At 37.1% G+C, this 22,803-nt stretch overlaps 1 protein-coding gene across 2 annotated transcripts in view; it reads right to left on the reverse strand.

The window, feature by feature from the left end:
- DNAlig4 (DNA ligase 4) overlaps positions 1-22,803 on the reverse strand; it is a 462,385-nt gene that overhangs the window by 257,811 nt on the left and 181,771 nt on the right. For both annotated transcript variants that reach the window (XM_090384659.1, XM_090384660.1), the window contains one exon: positions 7,342-7,546. In XM_090384659.1, coding sequence (XP_090240785.1) covers positions 7,342-7,546 — 205 coding nt within the window. The remainder of the gene's footprint in view (positions 1-7,341; positions 7,547-22,803) is intronic.

The raw sequence follows: 22,803 nt of genomic DNA on the forward strand, positions 1-22,803 counted from the left end.
CTTCTACAGATACTTCCATGGGCACTGTTCTTCTGAATTGGCTACTATAATTCCCACTCTCTCTTTCAAAACAGTCCGAACATGTGCCGCCAACATCCATTTACTGTCCAACTTCAAACCCCCAGAACCAACTTTTCATCTTCCTCATTTATTCATTCAACTGCCTTCATACATATTTCCTGAAAATTACAGTCTACAGAAGTTCAAGTCCAATATCAATAAATATCTTCTTTTGTCTTTTCAACCTCCAACCCAAGCACGGTACTAAGTACTATAGGTTCTAATACCTCGTGTTTTGGGTTCACATAAAAAAAACAAAAAAAAAAAAAACATATAAAATATTCTGCATTACATACGTATATAATTATGTGGTAACTATTTACGTATCAAAATTAAACTGATAATTCCAATTAAAATCATACATTTAATTGATCTAAATTGATTTTAATTGATTTAATTTAATTGATGAATTTAATCGTGAAGAATGTGTCGATTTTGGATTGAACTTAGGCCATCTTCCAAATAAACTAAAAGGGGTATTAATTTTAAATCTCCCGCAGCGTTACCACCCAACAATAAAGTCAACCGATCCTTCGCCGCTTTGAAACCTGGCATGTTTTTTTCAGCTTTCAATATGAAACTTCTTTTAGGCATTCGTGTCCACAAAAGTCCTGCTTCATCTATGTTAAAAACTTGTTGAGAAGTATAACACATAATACTCTTCTTCAATAATTTTAACAAGTTCTTTTTTGAAAATTTCAGCTCCTTGATCTGCACTTGCAGCTTCTCCCTGGATTTTAAATCTATTCAACCAGCCCTTACCAGTTTTAAATGGTTCCACTTTTTTTTTTTAGGTGAGTTTTCTTCAGATAATCATATTGGCTAATCTCTCTCTCTCTCTCTCTCTCTCTCTCTCTCTCTCTCTCTCTCTCTCTCTCTCTCTCTCTCTCTTATAATATTTAACTTAACTGAATTCTGTATTGGATATTATCTTCAATAAAATTAGTTAGCCGGCCTAGCCCTAGTTGCTTGCAGTGGAACAGCTATCTTTCCCGCTGTTAAAATTAATTCTTTATTTTTTTATAATTGTTCTTACAGTTAAACTTGCAAGTCCTAAATTATGGCATACATCCGCTTGTCGTTCACCGGAATCGATTCGCTTCAAAACGTCTAATTTAATTTTCAAACTCAATCTTTTTCTTACATTTATAGTCTTCGTACTACGCACTCGTTGTTGCTTTTTCATTCCTATCGGCCATTATTAACTCTTCGAAAATGTATCTGCGTTGGTTGCATTAATTACGATACAATGTTCGAGTAAACTGTCCGTTACACATGATGTCTAATACTGTACTGAGTGATGACCAGACGTCGGATAAATGCATATAACGCAAGTATTACAAGCAATATACTTGATCATTTTTTAAAATGTTGATCTTGGAACTACGTAACAAGTCACTGTACTGCAATTAAATTAGCGCGCGAGAAAATTTCACTGAGCGTGGGACACGTTTTAATGCTGTTTTGCTATTCATTTTCAAGCTATCGACTCCATCAAATGAAATGATTTCGTTAAATATGCCAAAAGTGCAATCTGTAAAAGAGCGTTATAGTGATCTGTGACAGTGTTATAGTCAGATACGGGTTATAATATAAGAACAGCGTTATAGTGAATCAGTGTAAAGCGAACCGCGTTATAACGGGGGCCTGCTGTATTTATTAGGTATTTATTATATCCTTTAGCATACCTAGTACAACACTAATTAATTCCACCTCTAATGCCTTTTTCAACCATTAAATACATATATATCAGTTAATAATTGCAACTCAACATTTGTCAGGTTTAACACTGCATTCCAATATAAACCTGCTGTAGTGTAATAGCAAACAAGAATGAGTTTATAAGCTCTAAGCAAACATCTCTAAAAACTTTCAAATATATAAGAAACATAAAAAACATGGGTGAATAGTTTCTTTACATTCCACATAATCACTGGGATAACCACCTTTTCTTACCACTAAATCTAATTTATCTTCTGAAAAGTATGATTATATATTTTTAACGTGATATATTTTTTAAAGATTACCAGCAAGCTTATCTAAACTACTAGCCATAAATCTGAATGAATTTATAAATCTTAATGTTTTGGTATTTATTGTTTAGAATTTTCTTCATTGTCCAAAAATTCATGTTCTTGGGGAAGCTGATAATGGGCAGTTGGTTCTTTACTTTAGACTTGAAAACTAACCAAAAGGATTTTGAAATCTCAAAACTGATCTCAAAATGGTTGGGTCATTGGAATGTTTTCTGTAAAGTTTTCTTTTCAGCTTGTTTCAATAAACTTGGTAATATTTTATCTTTAAAATTTACATGAAGTGCAGTGCTGTCTCATTAGAATTAGTCAATTTCCATGTATGTGTTTCTCCCAAGAAATTAAGACACCTTCTCTAATGTTTTACTGCTGATAAGAAATTTGAACTACACTTTTAATAAAAATTTGCTCTAGCATGTCAGAATTTTTTACACAAAAAAAATAAAAATAATAAAACTCTTGGTGGATGTGCTTCTTATTTATTTTGAATTTTTAGAGATTTTACTAATAGGTTATTATACTATAAAATACTGATAAAAAATACATAAAAACAATAAATATCAATGGCTGTCCTCCTGCCAAGCACTGATAGCTGCCAATTGGATTTCTTATACACTAGATTGGATTAAACTTGCACTTTTTTACTTATTCAGGCAGTTAGTTCTGGTGGCTGTGTCTCTTTTTTGGCATCCAGCAGAAATCAGCCATCATACTGACATCCATTCCATACCTTTTTTCATCTCTTTTATACCTTGATGGAATCTTTCCTCCTGCTTGTTAAGAGGAGGAGGAAAGATTCCATTCACTTAAACTACAAACATTTTGTGAGAAACAGCTGAAACAAGAGTGGAATGCAAGAAAGAATTAACAGACAAGCAGCAGCAGCACAGTTTTCAAAACTTCTCCAGAATGTTACTCAGATCATCTTATAATATGGTGGGTTTTTATTGTTTCCCAAAAAATTTCACACAGTTTTAAAAGTGGTCCAACTATCTCTTTCAGTATGGTTCATGGATTCTTCAAATTCAGAGTGCAGAATTAGCTTGTGGATTTTAGGTCCAGAAAAAATTCCTTCTTTTGATTGTTTTTTAATATCTAAGTGAAAGAAATTAAGTACAAACATAACTGAAAAAAATTTGTTCTTTATTCTTAGCTTGGACAAACTGTTTCATAAAAACTGCTTCATGCACACTATGTTGGTGAATACACTTTCCTTTCCCAAATATTCACTTCTTCCTTGTTCATCCCACTCACAATGAACACAAAGCATTTTTGTTTTATGTACCCAAGTTGTTAGCAAAGTAGCAGACCAATAACTTTAAAATCTCCAAACACTAGCCAACGATTCTTATAATGAATTTTTTCCAAAATGATCTTAACATTTTTGTAGTTTCCTTTTAAGTGTGTTGAATGAGCTACCAGAATGCATGCCTCCTTGTTTTTTCATTGTGAAAGAGAATACCTTTAAACTTTACTTCAATGGATTTAGGGAATAATTTCGACATTGTTTCTTTAGATTTCAGCAAAGATTTTGACTCAGTCCCACATGAGCGGTTGCTTTATAAGCTGGAATAGGTTGGAATCACTGGGAAAATCCTTAGATGGATAGCAGGATGGCTTCAGGGCAGGAGGCAGAGGGTTGTGATAAATGGCTATTCCTCAGATTGGGTTGATGTAAGAAGTGGGGTTCCCCAAGGATCAGTATTAGGGCCACTGTTGTTTTTAATTTTCATAAACGACATTGATGAAGGGATAGAGGGCGTGATGTCTAAATTTGCAGATGATGTTAAAATTGGTAGAGTAGTTAATGATCACTGTCAAGCTGAGCATCTTCAGAGAGACCTAGATAGACTTCAGGAATGGTCAGAAAAATGGCAGCTATGCTTCAATTCAACAAAATGTAAGGTATTACACCTGGGAAACAGTAATCCCAAAATAACTTATTCACTTGGTGGAGTTCAACTAAACCCAGTACTGGAGGAAAGGGACTTGGGTGTTATGATACGGTCAAACATGAAATTCTCTGAGCATTGTAAACAGGTTGCAAGGAAGGCCCATGGTGTCCTATCGAACTTTTGCAAGTAGAGATAGGGACGTGATAATCCCATTATATAAGGCTTATGTTAGACCACACTTGGAATACTGTGTTCAAGTATGGAGACCGCACCTAAAGAAAGACATCGAGCTTCTTGAAAGGGTGCAAAGACGGGTATAACTCGCCTGGTGAGATCGGCAAAAGGGCATCCTTATGAAGAAAGACTTCGAATATGTGGGTTGCGAAGTTTGGAAACTAGACACCTTAGAGGAGATTTGACTGAGGTGTTTAAGGCTCTGAGAGGCATCAGTAAAATGAATGAGGACGAAATTTTCAAGATTATATGATGCTAGAACTAGGGGACATAAATTCAAGTTATGGGGGGAAAATGTTTAGACTGGATAGCAGGAAGTTTTATTTTAGCCAGCGAGTTATAAGTTACTGGAATAAGTTGCCTTCACGGGTGGTAGAAGCCGACAGTTTGGGGAAATTCAAAGGTCATCTGGATAGTACTTTCGGGTAAGGGAAGCACATAGGATGATAGGTTTAATTTCCTTTTTTTTTTATTAATTATTATTATTTTTTTTTTTTTTTGTTTTTATCAATTGTTTTGTTCAGATTTTTTTTTTTTTTTTCCTTTTTTTTTTTGGCTGGTGCAGCATAAGCCATAGGCTTTCTTGCACCATGCGGCCATTACTCATATGAGTACGATAAAAATTTGCGATGCCCTAAGTACCTCATCCACCATTGAGCCTATGAGGGGACACCCACTCGTAAACTAGCAGATACTGCATACACGAATGCAGTATCTGCATTCGTGTATGCAGATACACGAATATCACTTAGGAGCACCATACCAACGTTTCCAATAAGCCTTGATCCTTTGATTTATTGGAACGCAGTTGATCCTAGCAGTAAGACTCACCCGCCAATTGATCCAAGATGGGAGGTCTGGAACCTCCCATCTTGTCGAAGTAGGGACCAAAGTGGTGTATTAAGGCTGGTCCACTCTTTCCCAGGATCTCCCTTTCCGAGTTTCCACGAGTCATGGCACATGGCTGCACACGCCGTATTCCAATCATGTAACCCTCGAACCAAGGTATGGCGTTAGATCCCAGTGATGCTAATCTGGAAAGCCAGTAGCATCACTGAGAGGTCCTCTCATCACGTACATTTGCCCACACCAAGAGGTCATTAGAGGATGAACAATTAGATATTATGAATTTTAAAAAATTTTGTAACTGAAAAATTGGGTCAATGAAATAAGTTGAATTTTCATGTCTTATTAGAGGCTGAACAATTACAAATTTTATGGATAAAATTTACCCAGCAGCCAGGATTTATTTATCATATATTTAAAGAAGTTAAAATAAACTTAATAGAATCCCAGGAAGAAATTTTTATATTCAATTTATTACTATTTTTTTAATTACAGAAAGATATTTTTTAATTACAAGCAACTAGAGCTTGTCACTCACATCTGAAATACAAAAAATCTGCATGCGTGTGGGCTACATGTTCTGTGGGATGAAAAACCTGAAATAACTCATGGGAGAAACCTACTCCACCAGTCTGAAACTGGCTGACTACAGTCTTAAGTGAAGAGGGTTTTAGAAATTTCTCCAATGTAAAATAAATAAAGGCCTCTTGAAATGACAGGTAGATATTGTGTCAATTAAGTTGTCATAGAGAAGAACATACCAAGTAAAAGAGAACCTCACAGTGTGCAGCTTTAATGTTTTCCAATTTGTTTATAATTGGTTAAGTTTCTGAGACTCCTCTTTTTAGATTACTGGCTGCTGCTTTGACTGCTTGTCAAATGATGCAAGGAGGCAAGGTGATACAGTATCAGACAAAAAAAAAAAAAAAAAACTTTCCTACATCAACTGTCTATCTCCTCTAATAATCTGTCTAATTCTTCTTTCAAAACTACATGCTTCCACAACACCAGATGGAAGTTTGTTCCAACAGTCAACTTACCCTTTGGCTGAATGCAAATTTCCATAAGTCCTGTAATCATTCTTCTTCAATTTAAATTTATACCCCATGTCTGAAATAGAGTAAGGATACCATCAACATTTAGTTTACTCAATTGATAAGTCTTTAACAATTCGATCAGATCTCTCTGCAGGTGGCTAGTTTCAGTTTGCAAAATTGAAGTCTTATTTGGTAAGAGTACCCTTTTGTTTTCTTCAGTAATCTCATTGCTCTTCTTAGCATCTGATCTAACAGATCCATATCCTTCATACTAGGCCTACAGATCTGTACGCAATACTTAAGATATGGTCATACTTCATACTTTGATCATACTCATCCCGGGGTGGAAAGCTTATCGTTCACTGAATCGTACCTTACTTGACAATTGTTAATTATAAACATCCATGGGAAACTCTGTCACTTTCAACTGCATGAAAGTGCCCATGAATAAATCACTTCCCCTTGACAATGTTATCGGCTGGTACACCAGGCTGGTGTACCCGCCAATCTCACTTTCTACTGCAACAGATAAAGATCAATTTCATGTTTCAGAGCCTGACATGGTTTCACTAAGAATATTACTGGTGACAAACATATAAATTATCAGCTGTGTACAGTTTTTAATTTTTTTTGTGTGTAAAATCAAAATCTGCAGACCGTACAACTATTCCAGACAACAAAAAATCGAATCAAGGTTAATAAATTATGACAAGCATTCAGAAGGTTACCCACATATATATACTGTTGAAAAGGTTTTAGATATATTATTTATTTTTATTTTTAATTATAACATTTACTTCCGTAAGCAGAGTATCATTTTGGGCCACTGGTCAAAATCTGAAACATGTCTAACTTTCCTCTTGCCAAGCAAGCGAGGTGTCTACTCTTTACTCCAATGGAATTTCAGATATGCTAAATTAATTTATATCATAAATGTATAATGAGGTAACCACTAGATTTTTATTGTGTACATCTGATAGAGTTAATGGCTAATCAATATATATAAAATATATTAATATAGTATAAAATATATTTTATATAAAAAAATATTTTGTAAGCCCAAAACATAACCTCAGCATTCACTAATATGCAGGTTGTTGACATCTTCAGGAATGTAATTATTGTAATTACACAGAGGCTCCTCCTGTACATAATTACATCCAAAAACCTTGTAATATGTGATTTAGAAATAAGCTATTTAAAGATAAGTACATATTTAGACAGAGTACTACTTACTTTGAAACAGCTAACTGTCTTGATACAAACTGAAGTCTTCCCGGCACCGACATGAATAGGTTTTTTAGATGATTTATACGTTGCTTTAATGGAATATTAGACAATACCTTGTTATTAATCATAAGTACATCAAAAACATAAAAACATGGTTGATTTTCTGCACCTGGTTGTAAAGCCTTGACATCGATATTATCTCCTTTTGTAACTGGAAAGAACAAAATAAAAAAGAGAAAATTATTAGTATAATCAAATTCCCTAATTTGTATAAATTCTCTGAGAGTTGGGGTGTATTCTCTGAGAGTTGGGGTTGGTGGAACAGACTTCCATCCCTTGTGGTGGAGGTTGATAGCCTAAATAAGTTTAAGGCTCAGCTGGACAGGTATTTTGAACGAACAGAGGGGTGAAGTGGAAGTGGGTTTTTTTTTTTTTTTTTTTGGCTGATGCTGCATAAGCTTGCTTTCTTGCATCAAATGCCTCTACTAATGCTAATGCTAATGCTATTATTGTTTTGCAATTCTGATATACCAGAAATGAATTCAAAGTTTTCAATTTACAGCTGTTAAGTGTACTAGCAAAAAAAAAAAAAAAAAAAAAAAATTAATCAGCTCTCATTGTTTATCTGTACCTATCGTGGATTTGTCCTAGCTTCTCTGGTGGTTTAATGTCCTTGAAAAAAGGTGATTTGCCATCAGGGCCACTGGGCTTTCCAACAACTTAGGAATGAATAATCAGGTAAAATTTCATTGACTTATCTGAGAGAAGATATAAGATATATGAATTTGAGGACCTAGCAATTTCGCTACAAAAGCATAAATTTGGTGCATATGGACAATCTCTATAAAGCATAGTGGATTTGCCACTTGTTATCTGTTTGAAAATATCCAAACTTGAATATCATCAGAGATTGGAAGAAATGTTAATGATCTCTTCAATCTCAAGTAGAGGGAGTAAGAGTAATACTTCAACTTTTTCTAAATTTTTAAGTATGAACAACATGCAATTCAGCTCACAAACACACACTTATACAGATATAATCTACAATAGAAGAACACAACCTGTATGTATTCGCTATTGCATTATGTCCGTCCACTATTGCATTATGTCCGTTAAACAATAACCAGAATAGCAAAAGTGCTAAGGAATCCCCCAAACAAACAAACAACAAAAAATCAACCAAACAGGCACCAAATATGATCATACAGTAAAATGAGAATTTCCTTCAAAAATTATTTATGACACATGAGAAGGAATAAGGAGGAGGATGAGAAAATAGAGTAGCTGACTGTAATAGTGGGCTAATAACTGCTCAATGAAAATAATGGATGTTATAACACTATTGCATTCAGGTCCACAATTATATACAATTAAATATGTAGGATTTCAAGCAGAGATGCTTGGATTCTCAGAATATTTTCTTTGTGTATAATTTTCATCCTTTGAAAATAACACAGTATAAAAATTGTTACCTGCCATGTGATCAATAGTTAGATGTGACTTCAGTTTAGCTAGTGTAACATACAAATCATTAAACACGATATTTCATTAACAAGCATCTCTTTGCTGTATAGCATGCTGACCATGAAAATAAATAAAGACACTGCACATTACTATCAATGAAAAATTAATGATTATCCTTTTTATTAAGCAATGGTTAGACCATATCTTGATTGCTGACTACAGATCTGGAAGCCTCATTTTAAGAAAGATGTTCACATCTTTCTTGGAATGAGTGCAGAAAAGACCATCCAGATTAGTGAAGAACACAAAGTTTCCTAACTATCATTGACTCTCACCACAGAAAAGGCTGTTTCTGCAAATTTCAACGCTCGGAAATGATGCATCTGAAAGAAGACCTGATTGAAGTGATTAAGGCTTTAAATGGATTGACTAAAATAATGATAATGGTATTCTAATTCTATTCTCAGCAACACATACACACACGAGAGGGCAGAAAATTAAACTGAAAAAGAAAGGCTGGAAGATAGACATATAAAAACTTGCTTTCAGCCAGAGAATAATGTAACTGATTTTTGGAACAACCATCTAGTGTTCTGGAAGTGGGTAGCTTGAATTAAATTTAAGGAAGAATTAGCTATTACTGGAGGGGATAGGCAGATGAGTGAAATAATATCTTTTTTTTTTTTTTTTTTTTGCTGATGCTATATAAGCTTGCTTCCCTTACATCATTTGCCAGTACTACTACTATTATTGTTTATCCAATTGGGGGTATTCCCACCTTGATGGGTATGAGTACCACGTGCACAGGAGAGTTGTTATATTAAGCTATTACTACTATTGGTTGAGCAACTCTCTAACCACTGTCTGGGCTGTTATGCATTATATCTTAAAGGTGTTCAAGGATTGCAACTTTCTGCAGTTCCTTGTAGGTATTCTCTGGTAGGCCTATTGCTGATATGCTCTTGTGTAAGGTGTTTGCCACTATGCTGGTAGTTAACACAGAAAATTGGGATGGTTGTTACTTGTACCATATGTCAATTTTTTTTTTAACCTCTTGTCTTAGATCTGTGTGATTTCTCATCTTTTCCTAGTAAGTTTTCTTTTTTTGGGCACCAACATGTTGGTCAGGTTATAAAGATACAGTATATGCACCAATATCGAGCCATGATGATGAAGAGGTTGAAGAAATGTACACTAAAATTGAAAGACTTCTAGATGAACAGAAAACTCATTACACCATTATTATGGAGGACTTCAATGCTAAGGTTGGAAAGAGACAAAACAGTGCACAAAAGGGAAGTATAGGAAATTGTGAATTATTAAAAGAAATGAAAGACTTCTGGAATTTGCAGAATATCAAGGAATGATATTCCTTGATATTCTGAATGAGGTAACTACCATCAGGGGTAAAGGGAAGGGTTTATGCTTTCATAAAGGTGACTACTGAGGTCTGAGACAGTATTTAAATTCTAAACGTTGGGCCCAACTGATGATGTTACCAACAGCAAATTCAAAATGGGAAGCATTCAAAGAATTAATTTTGGAAGCTACAAGGCTTTTCATACCAACTAAGAAATATTGTTTATGATTTAGGCCTAAATGGATGTTGGATGAACTAATTAGACAGGTGACAGAGAAGAAAAATTCATGGGATACATATAAATTAACAGGTGACATGGAAGCCTAAGATAGATAAAAGCTGGTCTGTAACCAAGTCACAAAGGAGGTTAAGCAGGCAAAGACAGATTACAAGAAATCTTTCGCAAAAAATGCAAAGAAAAACAGCAGAGTTCTTTACTTATGTAAACTCTAGAAGGAAGGGGATGAATAAGATTGGTCCCGTTGATATTGTGGATCATCCTGTTGATGATCCTGCTTAGGTAGCTAACAAACTAAATCAATATTTTGTATCTACATTCACACATGAGGAGTTATTCAGGGAGTTGAATACCAGAGGTGTACTAAACTCTGGCAATAAGCTAGATGAACCAGCAGTCAACCACCTTTAGCCAGCGGGTGGTTAACTGCTGGAATAAACTTCCATCTGTCGTCGTAGAAGTTGATAGCTTAAATAGATTCAAGGCAGAACTTGAAAAACATTTGGAGCGAGTGGATGGGTGAAATAGGGGTTTTTTTTTGGCTGATGCTATATAAGCTTGCTTTCTTGCATCATGTGCCTTTGCTAATGCTAATGATCTTGTAATAACTGAGAGTAAAGTGGAGGAGAAATTGTTGAAGATAAACATAAACATGATGGAATCTATCCAGTTATATTAAAGGAGGCAGCAAAGGAAGTAAGCAAACCCATAGCCATAATTATGAGAGCTTCCTTGGACTCAGGTGAGGTACCCACGGACTGGAGATGAGCAAATGTGATCCCAATCCACAAAGGAGGATCAAAGGATGACACAAGTAATTACAGACCTGTTAGTTTAACTTCTGTTCCAGGGAAATTAATGAATGTTTGTTTAGGGGCTTTACAGCTTAAGGGCAGCAAGGCCATAATGCACCTAACTATGGTGATGTTAAATACACAGTTTATGTATATAAATGTTGAAGTTCATACTGCATACAGTTGTATCTGTTTAAGGAATGAAAAAATTTTGGCCACGTGTGGGGTATCTGCCAGGAGGTCAGCAATACTGAAAGAAGTGTTCATTCTGGAAAACGAAGTAAACATAGCTTGTTAGTCATTATTATTGTATTTGGGGCAATCAATGAGTACATGTTGAACAGTGAGCTGAGTGTTGCAATTTGTACACAGTGGTGGATCAGTACCTGCAAGAAGATAAAGATGTGTCAGAGCTAATACGACTTCTTCGTGCCTGTTTTCACGTATTTTTTTTTTTTTTATGTGAACCCCCAAACACGAGAGGTATTAGAACCTATAGTACTTAGTACCGTGCTTGGGTTGGAGGTTAAGAAGACGAAAGTAGATATTTGTTGACATTGGACTTGAACTTCTGTAGATTGTAATTTTCAGGAAATACATATGAAGGAAGGTTGTTCCAGAAAACAGCAGTTGAATGAATAAATGAGGAAGATGAAAAGTTGGTTCTGTGGGTTTGAAGTTGGACAGTAAATGGATGTTGGCGGCACGCGTTTGGACTGTTTTGAAAGAGAGAGCGGGAATTATAGAAGCCAATTCAGAAGAACAGTGCCCATGGAAGTATCTTTAGAAGAGGCATGTAGCAGAAACAGTATGTCTATGAGAAAGCGAGTGGAGAGACTCTATTAGAGATGAATCATTAATTAACCTAACTGCCCTCTTCTGAATGGAATCAAGAAGCCTGAGAGAGGTTTTGGGGGCACCACCCCAGATGTGGGAACAATATTCCATGGCAGGGCGGATTTGCAATTTATACAGAGTGAGCAGCTGTTTGGAAGAAAAGTAATGCCGAGAGCGAAAGAGAAAACCAAGTTTTTTAGATCCAGAGGAAGCAATATTTGTAATGTGCTTGTGCCAAGAGAGATTAGAGGTCAGGGTAATCCCCAAAAGAGATATATCATTTTGCCTAGAAATCGGAGTGTCACTAAAGATAAGCATAGGAGCACAAGAATCCTTTTTGCGAGATATAAGACAAGACTGAGTTTTAGAAGGTATTGGTATTGGTATGGTTATTTCTGGCGCAAGGGCTACTTGGGCCATATTGCGCCTATAAACGAGATGAGGATTTCACGGTGTGTTTTAGAAGGATTGAAATCAACTAAGTTGTCTTTGCATCCATTGGTAGCAGATTTTCGAGAAGTTGAAGCTGATTGAGCAGAACAAGGTTTCTCAAAATGGAAAGTTGAATGCAATGTGCTTACATCGGCAAAACTATGGATAGGATTTCCAGTCAATGGAAGAAGGTCATTGATATACAAAAGGAAAAGAGTGGGGGAAAGAACTGAACCTTGGGAATCAACGGAATTAGTGGAGAAGTTAGAAGACAGAGAGCCATCTACCATCACCCTCAGTGAGCGATCAAAGAGAAAACTGGATAACCAATTACAAAAAACAGTAAGCAAACCATAAGATGGAAGCTTGTTTAGAAGACCTTTATGCAAAACACAATCAAAAGCCTTTGAGATGTCAAGAGCAACTACTTGTGTTTCACCGAACCTTTCCATTGAATTATTCCATAAATGGGTAACATAAGCCAGAATATTACCAGTGGATCGACACTGGCGGAACCCATACTGGCGATCGTTGTTCAGATGGAAGGTTTCTAGGTAGTTTAAGAGTTGGCGGTTAATTGATTTCTCCATTACTTTAGAAAGAGTAGAAGTAATTGCAATGGGACGATAATTGGATGGGAGGGATTTGTCACCCTTTTTAGGAACTGGCTGGATATGAGTAAATTTCCAAGCAGAAGGAAAAACACCTTTGGAATAAGAAAGTAAAAAAAGGCAGCAAAGAATAGGAGTAAGTTCAGAGGCACAGGTTTTGAGAACAAGTGGAGAAATACCATCAGGACCTGGAGCTTTCTTAGCATCAAGATTCATCAAAATCCTTCTGATATCTTTTTGACGGAAGACCACAGGAGGCATTGAATGGACCATGTTGGGAATGTGAGAGGTGTTTTACCAAGATCATTAATACATGAGCTGGAAGAAAAATGGGATGCTAGCAGGTCAGCTTTATCCTTGGCTGAAGTGACAACAGAACCATCTGGTTTGGACAGAGGTGGGAGCAGAGATGGGCAAAAGTTGCGGCCAATAGCTTTGGAAAGAGACCAGAATGCTCGGCTACCATTAGGGCAAGAAGCAAATTTTCTACTCTTAGCCTGTTCAAACTCTAGTTTGGACTGATTAATAACTGCTTTACAATTGTTGCTAGCTTTGGTGTAGGCAGAAAATGAAACTGAAGATTTAGAAACAAGCCAATTACGATATGCAACATTCTTCTCTTGAACAGCCTTAGAACATTTATTGGAAAACCGAGGTTTAGATAAGGGATGAGATTTTAAAGTGGAGTGTGTGATAAAGGATTCCATTCCTGCAAGAATAATTTCACGGACACGATCTGAGCAAACGTTGACATCAGAAGTTTTGAAACAGTAATCCGACCAAGGAAAAGAAGAAAAGAAATCTCGCAGGTCATCCAAGTTTGCATTCTTGTAATGCCAAACAACACGAGGTTGGGAATAGCCATGAGATAAAGGTTCCATTGGAGAAGAGACAATCACCAAGTTGTGATCTGAAGTGCGTAAACGACCTGTCACTTCGACTGTGTACTTAGAAGGGTTGTTTGTGAGAAAAAGATCAAGCGTATTGGCTGTATGATTAGGATTGTCCGGTATTCTTGTAGATAAATGAACAATCTGTGCTAGGTCATTAGTAATTGCAAAAGCCTCAGCATCTCGACCTGCTGGGTCGGTGTGACTAGAAAACGGAAGTCAGCTGGAGTTGTGAACATTAAAATCACCAAGGAAAATTACCTGTTAGGAAAGTTGGACTGGAGAAAGTCAAGTTGCAAAGAGAGGAAGTCAAAGAGCTCCAAGTGATTAGTGGAGTTGGGAGAATGGTAGAGACAACAGATGAATTTGACACAATGAGGTAGAGATTTTAAGCCAGAGAAGATCAAAGAGAGGAGATTCCAAATTGCCAAGTCTCTGACAGGGAATATCAGAATGGACATATGCACAAGTACCACCTTTGAGGTGAAAGGAATCATACAGCGAATAATTTGGGCATCTGAGATGAGCAGTAGTTGAATCAACCGATAACTGAGATTCTGTCAGAAAAAGTACATGGGGTTTGGCAGACTGCAAGTGGAAATGGACATCGTTGAGATTAAAATTGAGACCACGTATATTTGTGAAATGAATTAAGAAGTCCTTGGGAGGTTTAGAGCTTTTCGCAGATAAGCTTGCTCTATTAGTTTGACAATTCATGGTGTATTCAATAGTAAGAAAAAGTGGGTGGGTGGGACATGCTGTATGAAGTAATGAAATTTTTGGATATGGCGTACACGTGGTAAGAATACCCAGATCCTTGAAATAACGTGGCCTCGACAATGCTCCCCGCATACACACTACTCGGACTCTCTCCAGTCACTATCTGGCAGAGTAGAGGTAGCAAGATTATACACTAGCTGATCCAGAAGCCTCCTAGAGAGTTACCAATAGGTTCGGTCCGGTGTACTAACTAGAGGCCTGCCTGCGAACACCGTTTTAGAGCTGTACCCTCTAAATGTAAGGAATATTGGATCTCGCCACAATGTTCATCATAACCTAAAAAGTGATCAATCATACTGCATGATGGAAGAGATAGGGAAGGGTTGACCGGAACTTAGCTCTAGAGACTAAACATGGGTTCCACCACTTCAAGCCTCCAATAAGCAAAGTGGTGGTATTTCAACGGTTGAAGAGTCATCTACCACCTAGTACTGCCTGGTAACATAGAGGGGCGGCATTCCTCCATGTGGTGTGGGTGCCACACCTCGACCCCTGCTTACGTTGGTTCACACCTGGGTGGTCGCCCACCATGTACTTGTGCATGGAGGTTATACCCAGGATTACTAACAGTCCCACCATCGTGAAGGTGCAAGCAGAGGATTTGGCTGTCACAGACCGTCCGGACTTCGCCGAAATTGGGTCCACTTGATTTCAGTATACTGGATTTCCAAGGTTGGAGATGTTTCTTCATATGGAGTAGTTTGTTCCCAACTTGACTTTGCTAGATGTGTTGCAATTTTTCAAGACACTGCTTCTTTATAATTGACTTGTTGTCTGTGATGGATATACTAAACGGTTCATCTATAGGATCTGTAGCAGTTTTCTCAGCTAGATCGGCACATTAATTTCCAGAAATTCCCACATGACCAGGGATCCAACAAAAGATGATCTTGTTTCTTCCTATTTAGCTTAGTCATGGTATTCCAAATCATCATGATTTTTATTCTGCTGTATAGCATGAATAGCACTAACGGAGTCTGTATAGATAACACCGTTCAATATATTTGTTGTTGATGTTGTTGTTATTTGGTTTTTAGGAGCATTAGCAACTAAGGCCATATTGCTCCGGGAATATGCGGTGGTCATTCCCTGACCTTTCGGCATCCTCCGTATTTGGTGGATCACGGGCTTGAACTCCGGTCTAATCAAGAAGCGTGTGCTACGCACTGCTGCTCCTGCCCACCTGGCTACGGAGGCGCCATATTTGTTGATAAGGCGAAATTTAATGCTATGAAGATAGCACAGAGTTCTGTAGTGAAGCTGCTACATTCAATGGGGAGTTTCTTGGCTATGGTAAGTTTGAGAAAAACTGCTGCTGCTGCACCAACATGGGGGTCAGATTTAGATCCGTCCGTGTAAATTGGCGTGTACTCTGTGTGCTAGGTTCTCAATGCATCATGAATTTGCAGTAGATTCTGTTGGGGTAAGGTGTGTTTCCCAAACGATGTGAGTGAAAGGTTGCACAACAGTGTGTGATACATCGAAGGTGGAGCTGTTCGAGAAGTAGTAGACTGTATCATGCTAAGGTCAATTTGCCAGTCACTGAGCAGGAAATGCAGTTGTATCCCTGTTGATGGGTTTTTAGATGGATAGGCTCTATAAAGGTTCTCCAATTTGGGAGAGAAAGTCCATTCTGAGTAGGGTTGTCTAGTTGCCCTTTGACTTTTGCTGCATAGTTTAACAAAAGCATTTCTCTGCGTAGATGTAATGAGGTTTCAGTTGCTTCAGCATATAACCTCTGAACTGGCGATGTACGGAATGCCTCTAGTGCAAGCTGAAGAGAACTGTGGTGTACAGGATCAAGCCAACGTAAGGCACTTGGTCTAACAGAGCTGTAGACCACAGAGCCGTAGTCTAGACGTGACCATATTAATGCATGATACAAATGCAGTAACGTGTAACAGTCGGCTCCCCATGTTGTGCCAGATAGTACTCTTAAGATGTTTAGCTTCTTAAGGAAAGTAATCCAGAGCTCTTTTTATACATTCGAGGAAGGTAAGTTTTTGGTCTAGAACCACACCAAGAAAGTGGACACTGTGAACCACTGGGATCATTTGATTTTCTAGGTGAAATTCTGGTCTGGGTCAGGATACACTTCCTACAGGTGTATCCGGACAGTCTTTTGTGGTGAGAGGTGAAAACCATTGTTTTCAGACCATTTTACAACTTTGTTGATAGCACCTTGCAACTGTCTTTCTACCATTAGCATATTAGGTGAACAGTAGGAGATACTGAAGTCATCGGCATACAGAGTAGTGGACACTGTCTGTAGTAGATCCTGTGTTATGGAATTCATTGTTATGTTAAATAGGGTGGCACTTAGTACTGGACCTTGTGGGACCCCTTCATCCTGGATAAAACTGGAAGATAATTGGTTGTTGACTATAACTTGAAATGAGCGCTCATGGAGGAAGTTTGATAAATTTTGGCAGATGTCCGCGTAGTCCTAGATCGTATAGGTTTGGCATTATACCATACCTCCAGGCTGTATCAAATGCTTTTTCTATGTCAAAGAGAACCATGACATTGTGTTCTTTTCGTAGAAAAGCATCACAGATATTTATTTCTGCCCTGACAAGTCAGTCAAGAGTGGATCTGCCTTCACGGAAACCGCACTGTATTGTTGAAGGTTGTTTTTGACTAGAAACCAGGTCAGGCAGGCAGGCAATGATTATTTTTTTCAGGACCTTGCTCATACAGCTGGCGAGTGCAATGGGTCGGTAATGTTGGGGATTTGTAGGATCTTTTCTTGGTTTCAAAAAAGCCAAAACATAAGCGTGGTGCCATTTGTCTGGGAAGGTATTCTCTTTGAAAATTCTGTTATAAAGAAGTAACAGTCTTAAGGGTGAGTTCAGTAAGTTGTGTTATCATGATGTTATGTATTCCATCTGGTCCTGCTGCATTGAGTTTAGTGGTGGCTAAAGCATGGTGCAATTCAGATATTGTGAAGGGGAGATTGTATGCAGCACTAGATGATGATTCGAAGTTGATGACATGTTTCTCAGCCTGTGCCTGGTGTACCTGAAAAAGCGGTGTGTAAGATGTTGTGGCTGAGATTATTTATGAACAATTCGCCAAATGCATTTGCAATCTCCACTAGTGTTGAAACATCACAACTGTTTACAGTTTGTGCGGGAAGGTTGATGCGTGGATGTTTTGAGTACATACGTTGTATTTTTGCACATATCATATCGTTTGCGTTTTTGTAGTTCTTATAATTGTGGAGGCGAAACGTCTCCATGCTTCCCTTTTGCTAGTCTACCTAATACGTTTTGCTTTTGCCCAAGCTTGTTTAAAGCAGATGAGATATGCAGTTGTTGGAAACTTCCTGAAGATGTTCCATGCTCTATTCTTTTCTTTTTTAGCCATATTGCATTCATTATTCCACCAAAATTTTGAGCATGCTGATATTTTGTGGATTGCTTTGGAATTGCTTGGTCAGCTGCCTGTAATATTTGGTTAGATATATATTCTGTGGCCAAGTTTACGGATGTTTGCTGGACCTGCTTTTCTTCCAGTATTGCTAGTTGCTTGTATATATCCCATTTTGCTTTGAAAAAGTTCCATTTGATAGTTCTGTTTGAAAAGTGGGGGGATGTTTGTTTCAATCCAACTTATCACTGGGTAATGGTCACTACCCAGTGGATTGCTATGAATAGTCCATCCAAATAGAGGATATATGGATACTGAGCATAGAGACACATCAATAGCTGAAGTAGACCACGTAGGTAAATGCGTATAAGTGTGTGCGCCATTATTAAGAATTATCAGATTGTGCTGGTCAAGTAATTTTTCTATAATTTGTCCACGTTTGTCCATGTTTTGATTTCCCCATAAAGGATGATGACTACTGAGGTCTCCTAGGGTGAAATAGGGTTGAGGAAGGCATACCACTAGTTCTGCTAGGTCAGCGTAGCTTATATTTTGGGGACAATTTTGTATAGCGTCTCGCTATACAAAAAGTATAGCGAGACGATAGTCAAGTCAAGATTAACATTGACTGCAACTGCCTCAAGGTTTGTTTTTAATGGGAGTGGTTTAGAGGGTATTTGAGTGTTGATTATCAAGGCAACACCTCCATGTGCCAGATTGTTCAAGTTGTTTACAACACGATCTTTCCAATGAAAAAAGTACAGGTAGTTCTTGACTTTATGAGTTAATTCATTCCTAGCACACGCTTGTAAAGCTAGAGTTAAATCCCATAGACATAATGTTAAAAATAGGGGATCGTTCTCAACAATGAAATTAGTTAGCTAATTAGTTTATGTTTAAACAATGATTAATTTATCCAAAAAAATTAAAATGCGGCCTGTAAAATCAAGCAAATAATAATAATAAAGAAATTATTCATGACTTACAAATTTTAAAGAATGTTTATTCTTCATCATCGACTAAATGCTGCTTATTATTGGCTCGGCACTCATTAGTTTGTTACACAAGGAGTCGTCTTCTTCAGAAATGCTTCGAGAGGCATTTGTTTTGAAAATAATCTTCTCTTTTCTTTATAAATTTCAATAGATGCATAAGCATTTTTCAATGGAACGCACAAATTGGAACTAACATGATTTGCGCGGAGTAACAAGTTTATGAAGCTTAAAAAAAAAGGAATGAAGAGAAGATTCTGAAAATTTATTTATGTTTTTTATACGATTGAAGATTTCAGTAAAAGGCAAACACATTTCACCATAATAATGCAAAAAACCACACAATTCCAGCTATCGGTATTTTGGCAAATGCAATAACATGGAGTTTACTACCAGTTTATAACTGCTTGCAGTAACAGAAAAGCCCAATAAACTAGAAAGTGCAAATTGTTTTTATTGTTTTATGGTCGTGACCTCCAGAAATGTGCTCAAGCAAAATGTCACAAAGGCATTCAAAATTGATTCTTATAACAGAACATATGATAACAATGAAAGTGTAGTGCATTTTAGTGATTTGAATTGGTAACTAAACAATTTACACTATAAAAACAACCTTTTAGAGAGTTATATAGTGAAAATTTCAACTTCCAAGGTCGTGGAATGAATTACCAAAAAAAATATGTTATTGGGTTCACATTATGATATTTTCACGATACGATGGTGAAAATATCAACTTTACGATATTAATCTGGAACAGATTAATATCGTAAAGTTGGGTACACTGTATTGTATAGCTAAGCACATGGTTAAAAATGCAGTATTTATGAATGTTTAACATTCATTTTTTGCAATTAATGTTCATATTTTCAATTTTGTTGATACTTGATACTTTTAAAAAAAAAAAAAAACAAAAAAAAACTTTAAACCCGGGAACTCGTAAAGTGAAAACTCATAAAGCTAGAACTGCTTGTAGTTCCGGAGACAAATGGGTATATGTGAAGTTAGACGGGTTTCCTGTAGGCAGAAGGCGAAAGGATCATATTGTGTGAAGAGATCTTGGATGTCATTTACATTGCTGCGAAATCCTCTACAGTTCCACTGCAGAAATGTAACCATTATTTGGGTTTGGTAGAACCCTCGATTTGTTTTCGAGTGGCTGAAGGTTTGCTTCGCTCAGGTTTCCCTTTCCCCTTCTTTGGAAAGTATGGTTTTCCCGTGTACATATATCCTCATCAATGAATAGTTCTAATACTTGCTCATCTTGCTGTGAGCTATCTTCTAAATCCATGCTATCTGTTTGGTTTGCATCAGGAGAAGTACGTACTGTAGCATTTTCTGGAGGAATGGCAGCTGGTAGTACAGTAATCACGTATTTATTGCTTTACTTTTTTTGCTTGCTGTTTGGTTTAATGGAACTGTGGCCAATACTGACTTTGCCCAAACAGATAGTGAGTCATTTGGTGGAATGGTTACCACTGTTTGGGTTGCAAATGATATTTTTTTTTTGGTTACTTGAGCTTAGGCTGGTTTATTAGCATTCAGGGCTGGAAAGGACTTTTTTGTCTGACCTTATAGGGCAAGAACAGTCTGAGACTGATTTATGTAGTTTATTTATGCTCCTAGTGAATATTTGGGTTTTAAGAACAGTTTCCTCCATTTCGCCATGGAAGGGAGAGAGCTTTTCCTTCCAAGTTACCGGCCCTGCCACGTGGAGGCAGCAGCAGCAGCAGCAGTGCCACCTTTGTGACCAAGTGATAAAACAATAGTAATAAAACAACAAATTAAGAGAAGAAAGAAAAAAAGAAGGTTATTTTTCCTTATGATCTAGTAAAGTGTTTTCTTTACTGAATAAATTGAGTATTAATATCATGCTGAAAATAAAGAAACAATTTTATTTTACCAAGAAAGAGCGCTAATTTATGGACAAAGACACTTCATCACAAAATCGCTTGGCACCCGGGGCCGAAATTAATGAAGGCACTGGTTAAAGAAGCATTGCAGTATTATCTAGACAAGACTTCAGTCATAGCTCAGACACAGCATGGGTTTGTTAAGGGGAAGTTTTGTCTGACCAATCTGATTGGATGCTATGATGTGGTCACAAAGGAACTGGATGCAAAGAATAATTTTGATATCATATACAGTAGATTCTGGTTATTTGGGCCACTGGTTAATCAGGGCAGACGTTTATTTGGAACAAATCTTAAAGAACAGAACCTAATCAAGAAAATAGCCAGGGTTTACTTCACTAATTTGGGACAACATGCCGTTTAATCGGGGCAGGAGACCGCAGCACTTGAGATTACCCTACGATTGTCTCCGACCATACCATGGTTCGGTTGGATTTCTAGAGGTCACAACCATAAAACAATTAGCAGTCCCCTGTTTATTGGGTTTTTCTGTTAGTGCTTCAATCATAAAAAAAAAATTATTTTCCAAACCTGCTCTTCGTTCCTATTTTTTAAGCTTCATAACTTGTTACTCCATTCTTATTTGCGCGTATCATGTTACTTGCAATTGTTGTGTGCCGTGCTCTTTCTGTTTGTGCTTATCTTTTTTACTGTTTTAAATTTTAACCCCTACCCACAAATGTCAGTGAACAGAAATGTCAACTAGTTAGTATGTATGTATATATTACAGTATGTATTAATTAAGCTATGCACGTAAGCGTAAATTTATTTTTACTTTGCTAACCGGTGGAAAATATTCTTCCAATTTTCACGTATCATTTAATTTTTTAACTGGTAATAAAGTGTAAATTCATACTTAATACAGCATATCTTTACTTTTATAGCCTGTGGATAATATTCCTCCTATTTTCGCTAATTAGAATTGCTGTTTAATAGAATTAAACTTTAATTCAGAAGTGTGATCACAAAACGTGAACGGTGCTTACTACATATCGTATAGTGAATGGTACTTTACTATGGTGAGTTCATCATAACTTGATTTAATCATACAGAAAATCAATTGTAAAGCTGTATCTTTAACAATTGACGTAAAACTTGACAAAACTGGGGCAGCCGCATAAACAGGCCAAAATGCACTAGTTCCAATGTGTCCCAAATAACTGGAATCGACTGTATTTGGATCTTAGAAAGGCTTTTGATACTGTTGCACAAATTGGAGCAGTGGCATTGGAGGCAAATTGCTGCTAGGGATAATGGGATGGTTGAGTGGGAGAAGACAGAGTGATATTCAATGGACACTGCTCTTCGTGGACTAATGTTATTGGTGGAGTCCCCCGGGGTTCAGTGTTGGGTCCATTGTTGTTTTCTGTATTTAACTGATGAGGGTATATCAGGATTAATGTCAAAGTTTACAGATGATATGAAGGTCGGCAGGGTTGTTAACAGTGGTGAGCTGTGAATATTTTAGCAATGGGTTTGCAGTTTTTCCGAATTTCTACCAAGTAAATCTAATCGGTCATGGAAGTGACGACATCATCTGCGGCTTCTGCTAAAGGCACTTCCCACGCTCGCACTACCAGTAGTGTGTGATTAGAGGGTGTGACGCATTTTTCATGACTGATATGATATCTCAAGTCAGGGGAGGATTTAGAGGAGTTGACAGATGTGGCTTATTACCCCCTTAACCACGCATATAAATGAATGTGTAAAACATTCCTAGGTCTATCTAAAAAAAAAAAACAACTTAAAAACCAGTTGCCTTACGATGATAACTGGATATGGCAGTGT

The sequence above is a fragment of the Mastigoproctus giganteus genome, chromosome 11 (assembly GCF_048544385.1).
Source record: "Mastigoproctus giganteus isolate SK-2022 chromosome 11, ASM4854438v1, whole genome shotgun sequence".
In the NCBI taxonomy this organism is placed as follows: Eukaryota; Metazoa; Arthropoda; class Arachnida; order Uropygi; family Thelyphonidae; genus Mastigoproctus; species Mastigoproctus giganteus.